Source organism: Argopecten irradians, chromosome 2 (genome assembly GCF_041381155.1).
Source record: "Argopecten irradians isolate NY chromosome 2, Ai_NY, whole genome shotgun sequence".
Classification (NCBI taxonomy): domain Eukaryota; kingdom Metazoa; phylum Mollusca; class Bivalvia; order Pectinida; family Pectinidae; genus Argopecten; species Argopecten irradians.
In genome coordinates this window covers 54,300,226-54,322,542 of record NC_091135.1, presented here as the reverse complement: position 1 = coordinate 54,322,542, position 22,317 = coordinate 54,300,226, and the positions used below count along the sequence as shown (strand labels likewise).

The 22,317-nt window shown below is 36.1% G+C and overlaps 1 protein-coding gene across 1 annotated transcript; it reads right to left on the bottom strand.

Annotated features, from left to right (window-relative positions):
* Positions 1 to 8,922: 8,922 nt before the first annotated feature.
* On the bottom strand, positions 8,923 to 21,013 carry LOC138315965 (F-box only protein 31-like). The gene is made up of 9 exons (XM_069257390.1): positions 20,811 to 21,013; positions 19,470 to 19,529; positions 18,976 to 19,052; positions 18,582 to 18,752; positions 17,884 to 17,952; positions 17,546 to 17,628; positions 15,057 to 15,216; positions 14,594 to 14,820; positions 8,923 to 12,073 (listed from the first exon to the last, which is right to left on the bottom strand). The coding sequence occupies exons 1-9, from the start codon at positions 20,962 to 20,964 to the stop codon at positions 11,917 to 11,919; spliced, it is 1,158 nt and encodes a 385-aa protein (XP_069113491.1). The 5' UTR covers positions 20,965 to 21,013; the 3' UTR covers positions 8,923 to 11,916.
* Positions 21,014 to 22,317: the final 1,304 nt, after the last annotated feature.

The following is a 22,317-nucleotide window of genomic DNA, read 5'->3' as shown; positions in this document are numbered from 1 at the left end:
CACATGTGTGGATGACACATACTGTATATACTTACCAGTATATATACCCAATCTCACGGGTGTATGGTTAGCATACTTAGTAAGTACTCCTGTCTATAAAAACACGTCACCCCCGAGAAACGGACACCGTCGCCTTACCGTATATACGGCTTGTTATCATAATAGATCTACTCAATTATACAGATTCCGATCAACAAAAACACAAATATCATACCTCTATACAAACACTCAAATTAAACCGAGACTCGATCACACACTCCGCTTTAACAATCACGACAACAAAACGTATGTTTTAAATCCGAAATCAATTACTTTATCAATTTAATGACCCTTTTCACAATATTGGATTAAAAACGAGGGAGTTAACACGGAACCTTGTGGGGATCCCAGTGGATTTAATACTCCCGTCTTTTGTTACTGTACTACTCCGTCTCGGAGAATTATCTGAAACCTAAGCGGGAGAAAGCTGGCGTTTAGAAAGAATTCATCAGCCGGTTTCTCAAGTGAAACAGGTCAACGCTTACGAAAGACAGAAAGAGCAATTGAAAATGTAACTAAGGCCATATGTTGCGTTTACTTTCACGGAATAGTGATTTAAAGAAAATCAATTCATTTTATTTGAAACCGGGATTATAATTTCCTTGTTGAGAAATCGTACACCGGTTGCCTAAGTGAAAGACAATGTTACTGTGCTACCTCTAGGCCTAACTATCAAATCAACTTGAATTTACAACCTATTAATATACTTATACTTTTACTCCAATGTTATTCCACCATTAAAACTCGTGCCATGCTGAACAATCCTAACCTATAAGAAATAAGCCTCAGGTATATTTTAGGATGACTTCAGAACCTGACTGTAGCAACGCCTATCTAGATTATAGAATCTGCTCCGAATTATATAGATATCTAATATATTTGGTCATTGCAATTATGAGAGAATAAAAAAGGTTATTTTTTAAACACCAACGAGAGTCTGTTTTCTCTTAATTTTCTGTGACTCATACATTTTTAAACAATCAGGTGGTTGTACTGTTCACTTATTCTTCAGACGCGTTCGTGTTGTAATTAACCATAACGTGTGTAACATTTTCTTTCTCCAGTTTTTCATCGTCTTTGTTCATCCTTCATTTCAGTTTCATATATATATATATACGATAAGCGATCGTCTGGCCCGGAGAATTCCTAAACAATAGCCCAAGTCTCCCTATCGAAGTGATAATCTCTCTGAAGTTCTGCTGCTAAAGTCTGACTATAAGATCACAATAACATGTAATGCCTGATATCTACACTGTGATCGACTTGAAGTCGTCTCCGCTTGTTCACTCTTACTTTCATCCCGAAATGTTCCTGATTCCGAGGGAGTCAGTTCTGTTTCTTATTTCCATTGTTCTGTCTACAGGCTACAGTATTCTAGCCGAATCATTTCCATGGGGATCGATTGGCTATATGGAAATTAACTTGTAAACTACTCTAACTATTGTGAACCAAACATAACTCCTTTATGACTTTGCGATCGAGACCTCTTATGTCCTATTTTACCTGTATTTGAAGTCTGGTAATATTTTACCTGTATTTGATGTTTGGTCCTACTTTACCTGTATTTGATATCGGGTCCTATTTTACCTGTCTGGTCCTATTTTACCTGTATTTGATGTCTGGTCCTACTTTACCTGTATTTGATATCTGGTCCTATTTCACATGTATTTGATATCTGGTCCTATTTTACCTGTATTTGATGTCTGGTCCTACTTTACCTGTATTTGATATATGGACCTATTTTACCTGTATTTGATATATGGTCCTATTTTACCTGTATTTGATGTCTTTGGTCTTATTTTACCTGTATTTGATATCTGGTCCTACTTTACCTGTATTTGATATCTGGTCCCATTTCACCTGTATTTGATATCTGGTCCTATTTTACCTGTATTTGATGTCTGGTCCTACTTTACCTGTATTTGATATCTGGACCTATTTTACCTGTGTTTGATATATGGTCCTATTTTACCTGTATTTGATATCTGGTCCTACTTTACCTCTATTTGATATCTGGTCCTATTTTACCTGTATTTGATGCCTTTGGTCCTACTTTACCTGTATTTGATATTTGGTCCTACTTTACCTATATTTGATATATGGTCCTACTTTACCTGTATTTGATGTCTGGTCCTACTTTACCTGTATTTGATATCTGGTCCTATTTCACCTGTATTTGATATATGGTCCTACTTTACCTGTATTTGATGTCTTTGGTCCTACTTTACCTGTATTTGATGTCATTGGTCCTACTTTACCTGTATTTGAAATCTTTCTGCGGTTATTTATTTTCGTGAATTTTCATTGCCCGCGAAATTAAGTTGGTTTACTTTATACATGCAGAATCATCTCCATTCTGTCACTAAAAATAGCTTAGGCTGTCAAAATGTTAATATTTTCTTTTGCACGAATACAATATGATGCTATTTGCCTGTAAGCCCAATATTGGTCATCTAGGCCATGTAACATATCTGTCCAGAGTTTACCTGATGGGATGGGAGAGATAACATGGTAGTTCTATTATCATTATATATACAGGTATATGTGCCAACTTTAATGATGTAGTCCGAAGTCTCGCATCAATTAACCTATATTTTAAATGTATCGTCCGATATCACGGTACATAATAAAGTGGTCATTACATTAACTCGGTGGTCATTTGAAAACGTATTACGGAACTTAAAGGCATATATATCCACATCAGTACATTTATTCTGATATAATACCGCATTAATTTCGTAATGGCCGAGACTTCACCAACGGACCTACTACAGTCGCCATGTCAGTATCCATCGGAGACTCTCATCACTACACCTGGCCCATCCTCGATACTCCAGGGGTTCCGTTCACTTACGATCACTTCACCCCTGGACTATCTCATAGTAAAACCGGAGGCAACAGAACAGTACAGGAAATTCAGTCATTGATGTACATCAAAAGAGCCGTATAACGGTACACTGTGGTCGACTATGTGGCTTTGATGTTAGGCGTCGCTCTCTCTGTAGTCTTCAGAGGAAATCTTTACTGGCCTGCGATTGGTCAAATGTTTTCCACTGAGCTGCCTTCAATTTTACTATGAGATAGTCCAGGGGTGTAGAGATCGTTAGTGATCGGAACCCCTGGAGTATCGAGGATGCACCTGGCCAAACATCTCAGCACCTGGCCAAACATCTCAAATAAACGTAATATGGATCTTTGATTTGAACTTCAAATTGCAGAGAACGGAATTTTTATTATTTGAACAAAGTCATATTTAATGCTAAATATTATATTGATCTTTGATTTGGCCGAAGAACCAATAAGATTCTTTTATTTTGGGCAAAACCCACAGTGGAAAATGCTGAGTTAGATGTAAATGCATGTGCTCACTGAAAGACATGCAGGTCTGATTTAAATATAGAACTTAAAATAACAATACCTATGTGCAAAAAGGTCTCTGATTTATGCTAACAGTGTTTCTGCTATAGACTTGCCGAAGCCGCAGGCGTGTGACATTTCGACACGAGACTTTCTCATTCAAATGCCTCCTGCTATAATGTTTTGAGCTATTCCACTAATCCGGTTTAAGGTTGTGAAGGAGCTCCTATGAGAATTATCCCAAGACTATTGTGAGTCATAAAAACTTCAATTAGATTACGCAGCCCACGATAATGGGTTTATCACACTTTTTGGCTTCTCCTGTTTAATCTACCAAGGTCAAGTAGATTATAGCTAACCCGATCAGACCGCCTTAATCCGCAGTCACCGATACTTATAGATACTTCACACGAGACCCTTAAAATCGGAAGTAACCTGTCCTAAGTTTGTCTGATAGAGCGATATATAATAAATGGTCATAATTAGGAGATTTACACACGTAATACAGAAACGTGCTGGATGCACTCAACTTCCCGGAGTCGGGACTGCCATTTCGTCGCAGATAACATTTAGCATTTTCTTGCATTGCCCAATCACTGGGGGAATGGATTCCAAGGGGCCAGAATGGGTGGCGTATGGACACATAAGACCTCCGACATCGATAGACGTATTAAATGAAACCAATTTCCTGGCAAATCCAATGAAATACATCTATATCTTCATAATAACTTGATTTAAACACATTTTATTTGAACAAATTCAAAAGGGAATTGCTACAAGTTCCACCATTTAGGGCTGTCTAAAGCCCTTCTCCAATAATGCTAATGCATTATCATCTTAAGCAACTACACAACGACTAGTACGACTTATCTTTGAACAGTGGAAACAAAGGGACAGAAAGACGGACGATAAAGAATGATCCAACATAACTTTAGGCAACAGACGCCTGTGTTCATGTTTTGTTTCCTTCTGACGACGCTAGAAAAATGCGACTCACGTTTTAAGCTTGTTTTTCTTCTGACGTTAGAAAAATGCGGCAAAAAATTTTGATCATGGTACTCAATTAATTATCCCCCGCCCAACGAAGTTGGCGGGGGATATGCAAATGGGTTCCGTCCGTCTGTCCGTCCGTCCGTACGAATGGTTTCCGGAGTATAACGCTAAAACCAGTAGAGATATTTCCACAAAACTTCATAGACACATTGGTCTAGAAGTGTCTTTTGCTATTTTAAGGTTTTCACTTTTTGTGCTGTTTTCTGTAACCATGGAAACATTGCTGAAAATGGCAGATTTTTGTGTAAGAATCGTTTCCGGAGCACAACTCTAAAACCAGCAGAGATATTTCCATGAAACTTCATAGACACATTCTTTTTATGGTCAAGTAGTACCTTTTGCTATTTTTAGGTTTTCATTTTTTGCACTTTTTTCCGTTACCATGGAAACATTACTGAAAATATCATGGTAAATGGTAAATGTTACTTTACAAAACTCCACCCATCTTTGTGTATATAGTCTAAAATAAATGTCAAGGCTGTATACCTGATTCAACAATTGCAGCCCCGCTCTACTTGAATTATACTGCCCTGCAGGTAGGGCGTTAGAATTGTACCTGCTGCCCCTATTGCATGATCGTAAAAGGCGACTAAATTTAGGATCTTATCTTTTCTATTCTTCCTAACTGACTTTATCCTTCCTAATGCCTCCCTTAGCACCGCCTCACTTTTGGCCCTGAGTTGAGCGTTCGCCCCTGTGAGGAAGGCTCTGGGTTCTGTCCCCTGGCCGAGACACACCAAAGTCTGTAAAAGTGGTAGTTTCTGCTCCTGCTTAGCGCTCAGCAAAAAGGGAGTGGGACGACTGGTTCGCCCGTTGTCAGTATAATGTGACCGGGTGGGGTGTGTTGCTTGGTGTCTTCGGCGGCATGCTTCAGTGATATAGCACTATAAAAAGGGCAAAAGTTCCACTATACAAGAAGACACAACATGAATATACCACAGTCTCCCGAAACACGCACCTCGCACAACATACACGCAACACACCGCATACATGGGAGGCCGTCCTTACATGACCATAGCTGTTAATGGGACGTTAATTAATCAAACAAACAAACAAACTTGAATTATACTCCATCTTTCTTTAGCCCAACTTCCTTTTTCCTGGGTTTTTTTCATACACATAAGTCTCCACAATCAAACTTACTTCAGCTTTGATATCTCCATTGGCGGGGATCTGAATGACTATGTCCTTGTTTGTTCTTTCTTTCTGACGACGCTAGAAAAATGCGACGAGCACACGTGATATGATTTTCACGTCTAGTTACGTCAAAGTGAAGTTTTACCTGCCTGGATAGCATGAGACTCGCGAGTAACACATTAATACTGCATATAACTGGGACAGACCTCAAAGCAGTAGTTATAAATAGGATGTGTCAGTCCAAATGTACATATCGTCTGTGTCTCAAAGAAATACAAAGGTTTCATTCTTGAGGCTAAATCTAATTTAATTTTCAGCACAACATTTATTATTCTCGTCACGGACATGAAACAGTCCCATATAGTTGTGTCTGTCAAAATGGCTATAACTCCAGATAATTTTCCAGCGTAACTGTGAAACGGAAATAACGATCCTATTCATAAACACATCATACTGTAACATGGTGAGCGATAGGTATCTGTATAAGGTACGAGAGACTGGTAATACGGTACATAACTAATTACAAAACAAAGAGATTCCATCTCACTGAAATCTTTGCGAAACAGCAAAAATGAATGAAGTTCCGACATTTTCAGCTCGGGATTTTAGTGTTTACACTGGCTTTGCCTTGTGAATTATCAATAGTACCGAAAGAAATGAGTTATTTGGTCAAATCAGCGAAATAAGAAAATTGATGAAGTTCGTCCCGTGAATTATTGGTATTTAGACACACCTCGTCAAAAGTGAGTCTATTACTTGACTATTAGGTCTACTCAGCGATATGTCGACATAATACCAGCCATCATCACGGAATGCATTTTACCGGACGTTTCGGTGAGATACATGTACCACTATAAAGTGAAAGCCAGTCTCGATCACTCTATCGTTCACTCTATCGCAAGGAGACAGTTACGAATGACCCATTTATCTCGACTCGCCAACTGATAAATACGTATACATACTCCAGTGACTTCTATCACTGTATACCAGGGTGTAACGTCAGTGATAGTAACGCATGGGGTATCGAGGATGACACAAGAAATACTTATCTGAGTGTATTACCTTAACTAGTAATGCTGATTCCTGAGTAGGTTCCCAGTGAAATCCTTGGCCTGTACTCCAAGATGCTCTACACATAATACAAACTGAACCACATACCATTAAACTGGATTCTCATTATATCCGTCAGTGCTGTCACCGTCTGTCTTCTTAATATGTTAATTACTCTAATTAAAGCAGCAGACAGCATTTGATGTAATGAAGGTATGAAGCAATATACGCCCCCTTGGCTAGAGCGTATTAAAGGGGAAATAAATATAGTGCTAATTTTATCTGTTTTTAAAGCAAAAAAGTACATGTCATAATAAATGTATTTGTCATAGACAGGTTTTCTTGATAATAGTGGCCGAGTAGTTAAGATGTCTCGACATATTACCACAAGACCTCCACCTCTGGGATGCAGGTTCGAATACCATGTGGGGCAGTTGCCAGGTACTGACCGCTAATCGGTATTTTTTTCTCTGGGTACCCCGGCTGTCCTCCATCAACAAACCTGGCATGTCTTTATATAACCCTGGCTGTTAATAGGACGTTAAAATAATAAAACCAAAATATATAAAGATTTATATAAACTGTCATTCCTTATAGTCAATGTTTTAATTATCAATAGTATACTATCTGCTATATGCAAAACTGGAATGTCACGGTGTCAGTTAAGTGAAGAAGTGTCTACACAAGCTATCGGCAGCTTACAAATGACCTGGAGAATCGTGAACCATGTTATACCTCATAAACATACCTTCCATATAGAAATGGAGAATTAGATGTTGGTTAGCTGTAGTTTGTTTTTCACTGGTTTTCTTAACAAACAATGATATGATGCCTACGCATGTTGTGTGAGATATACTTTAGCTGTAACCAAATGTAAAGTTATAGTATCTTACCATATCACAAAATACAAAGTCGTCTTTGAAATACAAAGAAAAAAACCAGACTAACACACTTAAAAATGTATAGATGTACGTTTATGAAAATCAACCAAAAGCAGAAATAACAGTTCATCAACAGTAGGAAAATTAAATATGACGCAGAATCACAAAATCAAGAATCCATCTCAATTCTCCAATTGGTCTATCATGATCAGAGGTAGGCATCACAGAAAACATGTTATCACAGGGCAATTCATACTCGATGCTTTAAAGTATTCTCTATTCATGATTAAAAATGGTATGAAAATGTAATTGTAAGGAAATAAGATATATTGGCTACCTGCTAAGTACTTACTGTTTGCTCGCAGGAATTCCAAACATACATACTATATATATATATTAGCTATACATACATTTTGTTATGTACATTCTCTCCATCAAATACATTTTTATAAAAAAAACGTTCATAACACAAACTTATACAAAGTTCATTGTCACATTTAATTCCATTATCCTTGAAATGACTTTGCTTTGACCTTCAAGCTACCATAGAATTATCTGTGATAATACAAGAGTTATTTCCCTTTAAGATAAAATTTATTTATCCACGAATATAAGAGTTACATCCCTTATATCATATCATCAAATATAACATGAATTATCAATTGTCTTGCATCTGATAGCTGAACATCCAAAAGAAAATGTAAAATCAAAAATAATTCTATAATAAAAGCACTATAAACACATAACCAGTAGATACATACCATTTATCCTATACATTCGTACAGGGATGATTCTTAATAAATAGGTAATAAATAAAGCATAACAAGGCAGTATATTCCAATCATTGGTATTTGAACATCATCATCAGAGTTATGCTGATGCATTGAAAATAGAAATTATAACAAAAGCTACAAACAATGCTGTTTTAAACCTTTGATAGAGCTATTATTATGTTATCATTTCATTCTCCATCTTTTATTTTTAAAATGATTTTAACCTTTTTATTTCTTTTAAGTTTGACTAGAATCTATTTCATATACAGTTTGTACACATCATCAACAACCTGGCACCTTTAAACCTATATTTTTATTGAAAAAAATGCATACTATCCTTATTCCAGCTAATACAAGTTAAATAAAAAAAAATTGTCAAACTAAGCAATTAAATATGGTATACAGAACTATATCATGTTCATAAGTACCATTATTATATTTCAATTTCTTTTTACATCCAATGTAGAAAATTTATATTGTTTAAAAAATTGCTTCAAATTTTATGCTCTAATAAAAACACAATTAAACATGGATGTGAAATCATGAATGTGAATACTTTCTGTGTAAAAATTTTGCTTATAAAAATACAACACATTAACAATTCAACCAGAGTCTAAACAAAAGAGTATTCGTATTGATCAACGATTTGTAGTTACAACGGTATCAATTAAAATACGTAAAAATAACGTGGAATTTGTCAATATATTGAGTTAAATGTTTCATAAGAAATGTAGAACAATACATTTATGCCATATTTTTCTTCTAGCTTATGTAAAAGAATTAGCCTGAGTGAATTGTCCCTTTAACAATTCAACCAGAAATAAACAAAAGAGTAAATAATACTCTTCAAAATCTACATACATCCTCATGAACAAAATCTACATTAAATCTTATTTTCGTTATTTTTAATCTACAACTTTCACATTAAAGGAACAATTCAGGCTAAGAGAACATTAAAATGTTTGCATATATTGTAAAAAAATCCAGTTCTAATGGAAATTAGATCAGTCGGTTTTACTGTGATATGCCAGAAAAGCCAATGGTGGTGAAATGCATGTGAAATGTTCAAACTCGCTCGCGGTCCGCCACGACACATTGTGGTCGAACATCTTGTATGCCGAACCCTGTTCCTTTAATGCTACTTTTGTCTAGAACTGTTCAAATCGCTCTGACAGTAGTGTGTTTACCTTATTATGTGAATTGTCTTGACAAAAAATCATTTTATCACCTCCTCAGTGGTAATGTAGTTCATTTGTTTAACATGCGTGACTTTGGCTCGAGTTTGGGTACAGAATACATATTTTACCTACTTTATCGTATAGATCAACGATTTGTAATTACAATGGTATCAATTCAAATACTAAAAAATGACGTGGATTTGTCAATATTTTTTGTTATATGTTTCATAAGAGATGTAGAATAATACATTTATGTCATATTTTGCTTCTTGGTTATTTAAAAGAAATAGCTTGAGTGAATTGTCCCTTTAAGCAGTTAGGTATATTTAATGTTTTGGAATTGAATTATATAAACTGAATGGATTATAAGATTCTTGTGTATTTTTATACCGTATATATATATTTATATTAAAAAAACAATGCTTCTTGCGAAGGTATATATATCAAAGAAGAAGAAAAATCAAGACTTCGTTTCAAGGCCTTTCTGATATATATAACGTCATGTAACCCAGATTGGCACACATTTTTCTTATTTTTAAGCATCTATTTGTCAGATTGCAGTATAATTCCTAATTTTGTATGAATCTTCAAAATAGAGCCTTTTATCTGTCTGTTGATCTATGTTTGGAATTCTTCCTGCATGTGTTTCCATAAATAGCACTCTTGGATACAGGTCCGTAACGTACATAATATCAACCGGTTGCCGGTACCCAGATTGGCACATCCAGGTAAAAACGGTGAACATACAAAAATATTGGGATATTTCAAATCTAATTTTATTTATTTTGAAACTACAATACGAAAGTCAACAATTAATGCCATTTAACACTTTTCTCCATTTTTATTTTTAGAATTATTTACGTCAAAATCAATGTAGTCAATACGCAGGTAAAATTTCATCTTTATGGTTGTCACTTGTCTTTCTTATATGATTTTTACGACAATGCTCAGCATATTTTGCCTTTTAAAGCTTTGTATTGTTAAATAAACATGAATGGAATAAGTCATTTCACATGCGCACAGTATCACAGCTGAAAATTTACATACTAGAAAATCTACATTTACCAAGGATAAAACAGCTCTGAACTTTGAAACTACCAAATAACTGATAATTAAATTGATTAAATTTTTATTTTAGACATAGTTTATACCATTTCCCCCACTTTTTAAAGCATACTTTCACTTTTTAAAACAAAGTGTAAAAGAGGAAAACTAGAATCATTGATGGGGCAATATTTACCATAACACTTAATTTCTGGTATTTTCTCAAGTTTATGGCTGTAAAAAATTCCTCCTAGCTATGGTCATGCAAAAATATCACCATTAAAATATTTCATGATGATTAGGGAATAATTATATAGCAATAACTAAAAGAAAAAGTCCTAAGTAAATTAAAACGGAATATTGTTATAAAAAAGTGTGCCATTTTGGGTAGCTAGCGATTTGGGTAACATGACGTTATATATTCATTTACACATATAATCTTATACAATTTTATTTGTGACTTTATGAAAAACATCTGAATTTTTCTTGTTTAAGCTTACATAAAATAAAATCTTAAATGAAAACAAATTTTAAATTTCATCAAAAGAGAAAAACTTTTGATAAACTGAATCCTTTATCTTTCATATTGACAATAAAAAAAACTGAGTCACAAACTCTGCTGTGGAATTTTGCAATTCATTAACAATAAAACCAAAACCTGATCTTTGTAATTGTATATACCGTTATATATATAAAGAAACAAACAATACATTTAAGTGTGGTTAAAGACCATATAGTAAATATTACACAAATAGCATTGTTCTGTCATTAAACAAATACTTTTGGACTGTAACTTTTACGTGGTAATTATATCAATGTACATGTATATCTCCATTCATGTAGTTCAATATGAGAGCAGGATTTAGTAAATACATTTTTGTAGATATATTCAGATGATACTATACATGATAACACAGTATGGGGATAAGTAAATAAATTGGAAGAACATTGAACACTAATGCTTAAACTTGATATCTTAGTTTAAAGGATTTTAGGGTAATAAAGGCAATGTCAGACATAGTTTTATCTATTTATGTACTGGCACAGAAAGTTGCCCAGGCGACTTGAATTGGATGTGAAACGGATAAATATACACCATAAATTTTAAACGAAGCGAATGGTGCTTATGGCAGTGGTATTAAAGACTTTAGAACAATAGAAGGCAATTATTTTAGTTAATTTTAACATCAAAGACCCTTAGATGTACTGATCTACAGAGGTCAATCAAACTTTTCTATGACCCTGAGATGTACCGATCTACAGAGGTCAATCAAACGTTTCCATGATCCTGAGAATTACTGATCTACAGAGGTCAATCAAACGTTTCCATGATCCTGAGAATTACTGATCTACAGAGATCAATCTAACGTTTCCATGATCCTGAGATGTACTGATCTACAGGTGTCAATCAAACGTTTCCATGACCCTGGAATACATGCTAAATGATAGGAGTTCCATCCACATAAATCCCAACGTGTTGTCATCAAACACAATAAAGTGACCCGGTGTTAGACTAGGGTTGTGATATCCATGTCCAGCTATCCTTCCTTGTCCATGAAACCTGCAAAATTTATAGAAACATAGATAAGGAAAGAAAGAGGAAATCAGGAGCTATTGTATCAGTGAAATTAAAGATGGATCATTAATCTGCTGCCTCTGCTCACTCTTTTTCTTACGGTTAATTTTATAGATGATTTTATTCCTTTATTTCTTATTTAAGAAGGCCCGGGTCCTGGAGATTAGCCCGAAGAGGGAAAAACCAATAATAGACCCTTATAATAAATGGAACCAACTTACTCCAAAGCTGTTGTAATATTCCTAATTAATTTCTCATTTGTTCTAAAATGAAATACTTGTGACCAAGAAAAGCCTACATAGGGAATTCGAGAATGATCCCTTAACCACTTCAGAAAGTAGGAGGACTTTCTGGGAAATAGTGATAAATTCATAGACAGCTGCCGGTCAACACACAATACTAACAAGAGGCCCATGGGCCTTAACGGTCATCTGACTCATGGCATAAAATAACAAAGTCACAGTATAAAGTATTGGTTAACGATTAATATAAACAATACAAGGAACTCCTTAGTTGAATTTGTAAGTTTCTGAAATAGGTAAATGTCATTTGTTGAACAAACTTGGTAGCCCTTCATCCATATATGGTTGTAACCCATTCAAGGATTAATATAAGGAGGAGTCAGATTTTAAAGCCAAATTTTAGCAAAGCTCCCATTTTGGACCTCCACCGTACTTTCCCCATGGGTCTTAGCTCGGTCCTTTATAAAATATGATTGTCCTCACCTAAAGTTACCCCTTCTGAATCAATTAAAACCCCTATAGACCAATTTCCATTGAGATCGGAGACTGAACCCGAAAACAGGAAGTGGGCCAGCGGCCTTCTTGGAATACCAAAATCTTTACGAAAATGTTTGTATGTTGTTCGGCATCAATTAAAACCCCTATAGACCAATTTTCATTCAGATCGGAGACTGAAACCTTAAAACAGGAAGTGGGCCAGCGACCATCTTGGAATACCAAAATCTTTACGAAAATGTTTGCATGTTGTTCGGCATCAATTAAAACCCCTATAGACCAATTTTCATTGAGATCGGAGACTGAAACCTTAAAATAGGAAGTGGGCCAACGGCCATCTTGGATTACCAAAATCTTTACGGAAATGTTTGCATGTTGTTCAGCATCAATTAAAACCCCTATAGACCAATTTTTATTGAGATCGGAGACCGAAACCTGAAAACAGGACGTGGGCCAGCTAAAATTAAGAAAATTAGCCCTTTTGGGGCCCCAGTCCTCAGCCCCTAGGGGTCGGACCTGACTCATTTATATAAAATATGATTGACCTTCCCCAATGATGTTTCACACCAAATATGGATGAAATTCATCCAAGGATGAAGGAGGAGTAGGATTTTAAAGCTTAAATTGAAAAAATTTCCCCATTTGGGGCCCCACCCCTCAGCCCCTAAGGGTCTGACCAGGCTCATTTATATAAAATATGATTGTCCTTCCCCAATGATGTTTAACACCAAATATAGATGAAATCCATCCAGGGATGAAGGAGGAGTAGGATTTAAAGCTAAAATTAAGAAAATTTGCCCTTTCGGGCCCAACCCTCAGCCCCTAGAGGTCGGACCTGGGTCATTTATATAAAATATGATTGTCTTTCCCAAATGATGTTTCATACAAAATATGGATGAAATCCATCCAAGGATGAAGGAGGAGTAGGATTTTAAAGCTTAAATTAAGAAAATTTGCCCTTTTGTCGCGCCAACCCCCAGCCCCTAGGAGTCGGACCTATCTCATTTATATAAAAAATAATTGTCCTTCCCCAATGATGTTTCACACTAAATATGGATGAAATCCATCCAAGGATGAAGGAGGAGTAGAATTTTAAAGCTAAAATAAGAAAATTTGCCCTTTTGGGGCCCCACCCCTCAGCCCCTAGGGGTCGAACCAGGCTCATTTATATAAAATATGATTGTCCTTCCCCAATGATGTTTCACACCAAATATAGATGAAATCCATCCAAGGATGAAGGAGGAGTAGGATTTTAAAGCTAAAATTAAGAAAATTTGCCCTTTTGGGGCCCCACCCCTCTGACCCTAGGGGTCGGACCAGGCTCATTTATATAAAATATGATTGTCCTTCCCTAATGAAGTTTCACACCAAATATGGATGAAATCAACTCAAGGATGAAGGAGGAGTAGGATTTTAAAGCTTAAATTAAGAAAATTTGCCCTTTTGGGGCCCCACCCCTCAGCCCCTAGGGGTCGGACCAGGCTCATTTATATAAAATATGATTGTCCTTCCCCAATGATGTTTCAAACCAAATATAAATGAAATTCATCCAAGGGTGAAGGAGGAGTAGGCTTTTGTATAAATAGTCTTACGCACGGCGCACGGCGCACGGCGCACAACGACGGACAAAACACGATGACAATAGGTCATCCTGACCTTCGGTCAGATGACCTAAAAATAAATAAAAATAGATAACACATGTTTACCTATGGTTAAGATGGAGTTACACGTTTTTATAGTAATGGTATCTGTATCAGTATGAAGTTACCTGTATTTGCAATATTGAGGTACACTATCTACTCGATTGAAACAGGAATTAGGTATCATGAATGGTTGGTTTCTTGGTTCAAAGCCTGGGCCGTTTTCTTCAGGAATATCTGGTGTGTCAATCTCGCGGAGCATGTGCATTGACTCCTGCTGCTCCAAGTTTAAGATCATTGGTCGCTGTAGATCCACAAAGAGGCTGATGTTCATCGCAGGAACATTGACATCACCCTAGGGTGAACAAATAAGTATGCAATGTTGACATGAATTTTACTGAATTTAGACATGGAGGCATTATTGCAGCAATAATTCTTTAAGAATATCGTTTTGTGATGTTTGTTCCATTCATTGGTAAAAAGCAAATGTATTTTGGTTGAGGACAAAAAATATGCATATATTCATATCTCAAGCTCTCAGAATTAAATGTAATATAAATTTAATTTTCTGTCTTTAGCTCGCCTACTTACCGTTACTTTTAACACATTGATATTCTTCAGGTCTTTATCATAGCTGAGATGCATAATTTCAATTCCATGAGCTCCGTAATGACCTTTAAATAGCCCTGGTTGTACGGGTACATTTTGCAGGGGACGAGGTAGCTCCATCGGTTCAAACTTGTATTTACCTCTATCAAAACAGGCACCAGGATTTGGTTATCATTTAAAATTACTAAAGCATCATGGTAAAGTCATAAAGACAAAAAGACAAGCAATCGAGGAATGGATATCAGGAGTGTTGTCAAAGACAGGTGTCAAGGAGATACCAATACTTAGGGTCAAATGAGGACAGGGGCAAGGAAACACCAACAGTCAGGGTCAAATCAGGATGGGTATCGAGGAAACACCAACAGTTGGGGTCAAATCAGGATGGGTGTCAAGGAGACACCAACAGTCAATGTCAAATGAGGATGGGTGTCAAGGAGACACCAACAGTCAGGGTCAAATCAGGATGGGTATCGAGGAAACACCAACAGTTGGGATCAGATGAGGATGGGTGTCAAGGAGACACCAACAGTCAATGTCAAATGAGGATGGGTGTCAAAGAGACACCAACAGTCAATGTCAAATGAGAATAGGTGTCAAGGAGTCACCTATAGTTAGGTTCAAATCTGGGTAAGTATCAAGGAGACACCTACAGTTAGGGTCAAATCAGGGTAAGTGTCAAGGAGAAACCAACAATTAGGTTGAAATGAGGACATGGGGTCAAAGAGATACCAAGAGTTAGTTTCAAATGAGGATGGGTGTCAAAAAGACACCTACAGTTACGATCAAATGAGGATGAATGTCAAGGATACACCAACAGTAAGGGTCAAATAGGGATGGGCGTCAAGGAGATGACAAAGGTTAGGGTCAAATCAGGATGGCTGTCAAGGAGACACCTACAGTTAGGTTCAAATCTGGATGAGTATCAAGTAGAGACATACAGTTAGGGTCAAATGAGGATGGGTGTCAAGGAGACAACAACAATTAGGGTCAAATGAGGATGATTGTCATTGGGACACCAACAGTCAAGGTCATATAAGGACAGGTATCAAGGAGAAACCAACAGTCAGGGTCAAATGAGGATGGGTGTCAAGGAGAAACCAACAGTCAAGGAGAAGGAAACCAACATGTCAAGGAGAAACCAACAGTCATGTGAGGATGGGTGTCAAGGAAACACCAACAGTTAGGGTCAAATAAGGATGGGTGTCAAGGAAACACCAACAGTAAGGGTCAAATAAGGATGGGTGTCAAGGAAACACCAACAATCGCGGTCATGTGAGGATGGGGTGTCAAGGAGAAAACCAACAATTGCGGTCATGTTGAGGATGGGTGTCAAGGAGAAAACCAACAATCGCGGTCATGTGAGGATGGGATGTCAAGGAGAAAACCAACAATCGCGGTCATGTAGGATGGGTGTCAAGGAGACACAACAGTTCGCGGTCATGTGAGATGGGTGTCAAGGAAACACCAACAGTTAGGGTCAAATAAGGATGGGTGTCAAGGAGAAAACCAACAGTCGCGGTCATGTGAGGATGGGTGTCAAGGAGAAAACCAACAATTGCGGTCATGTGAGGATGGGTGTCAAGGAGAAAACCAACAATCGCGGTCATGTGAGGATGGGTGTCAAGGAGAAAACCAACAATCGCGGTCATGTGAGGATGGGTGTCAAGGAGAACACCAACAGTTAGGGTCATGTGAGGATGGGTGTCAAGGAGAAAACCAACAATTGCGGTCATGTGAGGATGGGTGTCAAGGAGAAAACCAACAATTGCGGTCATGTGAGGATGGGTGTCAAGGAGAAAACCAACAATTGCGGTCATGTGAGGATGGGTGTCAAGGAGAAAACCAACAATTGCGGTCATGTGAGGATGGGTGTCAAGGAGAAAACCAACAATTGCGGTCATGTGAGGATGGGTGTCAAGGAGAAAACCAACAATTGCGGTCATGTGAGGATGGGTGTCAAGGAGAAAACCAACAATTGCGGTCATGTGAGGATGGGTGTCAAGGAGAAAAACCAACAATTGCGGTCATGTGAGGATGGGTGTCAAGGAGAAAACCAACAATCGCGGTCATGTGAGGATGGGTGTCAAGGAGAAAACCAACAATCGCGGTCATGTGAGGATGGGTGTCAAGGAGAAAACCAACAATCGCGGTCATGTGAGGATGGGTGTCAAGGAGAAAACCAACAATCGCGGTCATGTGAGGATGGGTGTCAAGGAGAAAACCAACAATCGCGGTCATGTGAGGATGGGTGTCAAGGAAAAACCAACAGTCGCGGTCATGTGAGGATGGGTGTCAAGGAGAAAACCAACAATCGCGGTCATGTGAGGATGGGCAACAAGAATCAAATGAGGACAAGAGCCAAGTTAAACAGAACTACTATTATGAGATTATGTGTATAAAAAGCACTTAGAATTTAGTAAGATACATCAAAGCATACTCGGTTAATCTTTGTATAAAAGATTATTACTTACGTTTTAAGGTAATATTCTTCAAATTTCATAACTGATAAATCTGAGAAATCTTCTTGTTTAGAAACTAGCCATTCTTCTAACTCCTGTAAAACCAAACAAATAATAACAAGCTAGCTTTAATTCTAATATGTATCTCCTTACAAAAGGAGTCCTTACCAACAAAACAAGTGATCAATATCTGTCAAAGTTATTAGCTACAAAAAGTAAACAAAAAACTTGCTTTGACTACAATGTAGCTTGTAGATCATTTGAAATCTTCACAGAAATATATATATCTTAACTGTGAAAAAAAAACTTCTAGTCATAAACACATTTTCTTTATGAAATTAATCACTCACCTTTTCTTTTCCTTTTGGGTGTCGGTGGTTTGAAGTTTGTTGGCACTTGAACTTCAACTTTTGATTTTTCTGTGTAGAAAGAAATGAAATGGATACATTTAGGTAAAAACCAAGGAACATATTACTTATCTGAATCTGATTCCATATGTTCCTACATGTCAAATGGCAGTAACAAAAACAATCATAAATGTATGAGATGTGTCTCTAGCATACTGTGCCTTACGAATGTTATCGTAGTTTCTTCAATGTTCCTTAACATTGAGGAACTCCTCCACATAAAATTCTACATAGGAGTACATTATAGAAGTTAATGGAAAAACACAAGGCAGACCATTTACTCAGACCTTCCCACTTGTCTGTTTTAAAAAGTTTGTTAATGCTTTGAAAATCTTCAACCAATTGAACATAGAATAGTGTTTGATCATACAGAATGTGTTTAAGTTGATGTTTCTGAAATTTAAGTAAACTATGAATAAACGTGACATAATTGATCACTATTAACCATGTCTTTGTCTATAGTTATCTATTATGGCCTGGTTGATATAATATTTGATGTAAACTATAATGTACATGCAATTGTGTTTTATAATTTAAAAGCAAGGCTGTCCAACCATTTTTATGAACTCAGGACCTGAAAAGATGATGAGGCCTACAAGCACCTGTGGAGTATACTGAGTGGACTACAGTCATGTTGTTACCTGTATTAACTTGCAGGTGTGAGGTCCTTTGTAACCCTTGAGACATAGAACTTCAGCCTCGCCCTTTTTGTTGATAGATATACTGAAGAGTTTCCGTTCCCTCAATGGCAGCTTGATGTGGGGGTTATCAGGGGCAAAGAACTCACAAACTAAAATCTGACCCGTATCATACTGAAACATTGTAAAATCATCATACGTAAACAATCACCAATCTACAAAAGCTTGATAGAATATACAACATAAACAGAGCTGTGTGTACTTTTGTCATGACCTGCTATTATCTGTATATTTTTGTGGTTTAGTAGATGCATGCAATGTAATATAACAATAAAATTAAATAAATAAGGTTTCTAACATATCAAAAACATTGTCTCTGTACAATATCTACACCTACCTTTATATGTGCTATTCCTCCGTAGGGTTTGAAATCCCGCTGATAAAGTCCTCGTAATGACCCATATTTAACCAATACTGCAAAAATCAGTTATTCATTCACATTGTTCTGACAGGCAAAATCCACATAGTACAAAAACCATTAAAATGTATTGTAGAGCTCTATAGATGTTTAAAGCTGGAGATCCAATATACACACACCAACCCTTTAAAGCAATTTGTACTAACTTAGTTACATGGTGAACAGTATTGTCTAATTATCAATTGAAAACAAAAATAAACCTAAAAATGTGTTGATAAAATTTTGAAATGTGAAATAATCAAAACAAGTATTTTCTTCAATTTTCTTAAAATACCAGGGTATCAGAACATATCAATGTCTTTTAAGTTTTCTTTGAATCTACAAAACCACAAATTTGCAAATATCAAGTCTATTTGAATGTTCAAAGAAAATATGGTCTGCAATCTGAAATATATACTATTTGCAAAACTTACTTTTTTTGTATATATCTTGATATGAGCCATTCCATCCTTGAGGGTTTGTGAAATTGTATTCTGAATAAAAGAAACAAGACATGACGAAAACATTTGCTTTACTAACGTTATGATATCAAAAGTGGCTACATCAGTATAGTGCTGTACTATACTGCTGACCTATTTCGACAATGTCTCGGCATTATAACAAACCGAAACTCTGCAAGTTTTTTCTTTTTTTCTTTGTCTTCTTTTTCACCATCTAAACAATCAAGAGTAATAATGATGTTGCTCTGTAGCTACTTCATGACAGTTACGAAGTAGCTTCTAAAGGCGTGTGCTCCAGTTTTCTACAATACTGGTCATGAACCAATATTGTACCACATCTTTGCATATTACAGAGTTATCTGGCTTTGCAAGCCGGTATAATTTGGGACACATTAATTATTTTGTAAGTGAAACACTATTTTCGCTGTAAACATAACTTATGACTTTACAATCAATATAGACATGTACCTTAAACCTGCAAGCATAGATAACTATATATATTGTATATAATATGCAATTACAAATCAATCTCTTTCACATTTCCATCAATACCAACAAGGGAATATATAATATGTTTGAAATCATGCTTAGCTGTACTCCCATATTTTGAGACCTGATGAGATGGTATTAAACCTCAACCAGCATATTTGGACTGTCAATCATGTGACCAGGTAGCTCAATTGGTAGATCATCCACAAGTGTTCACATTGAGATCCTGATTTGAATCTAGTCTGGCAGTGTAGATACCTGTACATCTACTTATATTTTGTAATGGTTTTGGATCGCTTTGATACCCAGTGACCAATGCAGATCAAGTAATTATGGTTAACTTATTGGTAGCTTCTAGATATAGAGTATCAGACTAGTGTTTGAAACTCTCTGGTTATAACTTATAAGCTTAACCCCTTTTGAGTCAGGCCATGCATTGTGTAGCTGCATGACTTCTTACACAGCTGGGTGTGGTCTTGTGCTTTCCAGGTGAAATAAACAGATACATGTATATACCAGGGGATTTTCCCTAACAAGTTTACTTCGGCCTCAATTCTCAATGACAAAGCCTCTCATTTTTCTACAATTCAACCCTTACATTCCTCCTATCAATTAAAAAGCTAACTTAATTGATTTTATTTTTTAACTTAAGTTTGATGAATCAACCAAGTCAAAACTTCATTTTTTTGTGTTTGCTTCGGAAAGATATAAACATGTTAACTACACTGGAAATAAATATCCGATACATTATTACATGTATCTATTCTTCGCCAATCTTGATTTCTGACCCAGTCGGCCAGCATTTTTTTTTCCAGTCTTTTTTACCTAAGGCACATCGTATCTGCCAAATGGAATCGATGTTGACAGTTTCCCTAAAGCATGAACAAGTCTTACAGACGTTTCCTAGACATTTCCCAGGTAGAAATGAAAAAACTTTGGCCAGAATTTCTGGTGGGAGGTCTGTAATCTCGGTTGTCATTTCGTTTCGGTGTGCACAACTGACAGCGGCTGTCAAACGGAACCGGATGTTGACATTCACATTGTGGGCGAATTGTTGTACGCATTTCCAAACCCAGATTGTCTGGAATGGCGAATATATTTCATAGCAAGCCAATATTAAATATAAAAACAACTCATAAAAATATAAAAACGGAGGAGACAGTATTATGATATTTCTGACTTGATTAACCGATAATAAATTGAAATATTAATGTTCTTTTCTGATATACCAGAGTTACTTCCCTTATTTCAATTTGGCTCAGCACGTTTATAAAACACAGTTAGATATAATATTATATCTAAGTCTCTGAATACAGGTATAAGGATTGCAAACAACATCTTAGGATATTAATTTAATCCACGGTTCAAAAATAGTGTACGGGGACAATAATTATAATACATTACCCATTGTAATTTCTGTTTTAAAAAGACGCATATTTTGCAATAATTATAAAACAAAGTTTCTCAATTTCTTACAATTTCACTTTTCGCAGTTTACTTAAATCTGTACGCTTCATTTAAAGAAAAATTCCTTTGTCGAAAAAATATTATAAGTTTCATTTTGGGAAATTGAGATGAGTGTACTAGACCACACATGTCATTCTATTTCTGACAAAGAAAGATAACTCTGGCATTCATGTCATTTTACTTCCATAAAGTAATATTTTTGCTGAGCTCAATACTCTTTTAATGCGGCTCAGAAATTATTTTTATTTTTTTTCTTCTGAATATAACAAATGATTTATTGTGATGCAGACTTATTGAATAATTCAGCACACCATACCGGGTAATATTTAGCACAGTTTCAACTACATGTGTACTAGTAATGTAGCTGCAAAATTGTAGCTCAAACGACTTCGACAGAAAATGGTATCGTTTGTACTAGTAATAGGATAACACAGCTGTTTCTGGCCATATACATTGAAAGTCACCAAGACAATATCCCACAGTGTTTATAATTATGAAATGTAACACATATATAGAGAATTTGTTGTATTAGTTAGACATATTAAAGTTGTTTCTGAATTGATATGCACAAAAAGATGTGGACACAGTTTTATTTTATTTTTTTTGCTCCAAAAACATCCATTATAAGAAAAGGTCGAAGGTGAAGAGATGGACAGGTATATTATAATTTTCAAGCAATCGAACTGCAAGATAGTGCATCTTGTTTAAAAGATCTTAAAGTCGAAGTTGACAGCATCGTTTTCTGATTGCTGAAGTACATATTTTACTATTGAATTTCATCAACTATTTTATAGAGTAACCCTATGTATACATGTGTGTAACGTGTGTATGTTACAATGTTTCTTTATTTATCAACTTATTGTTT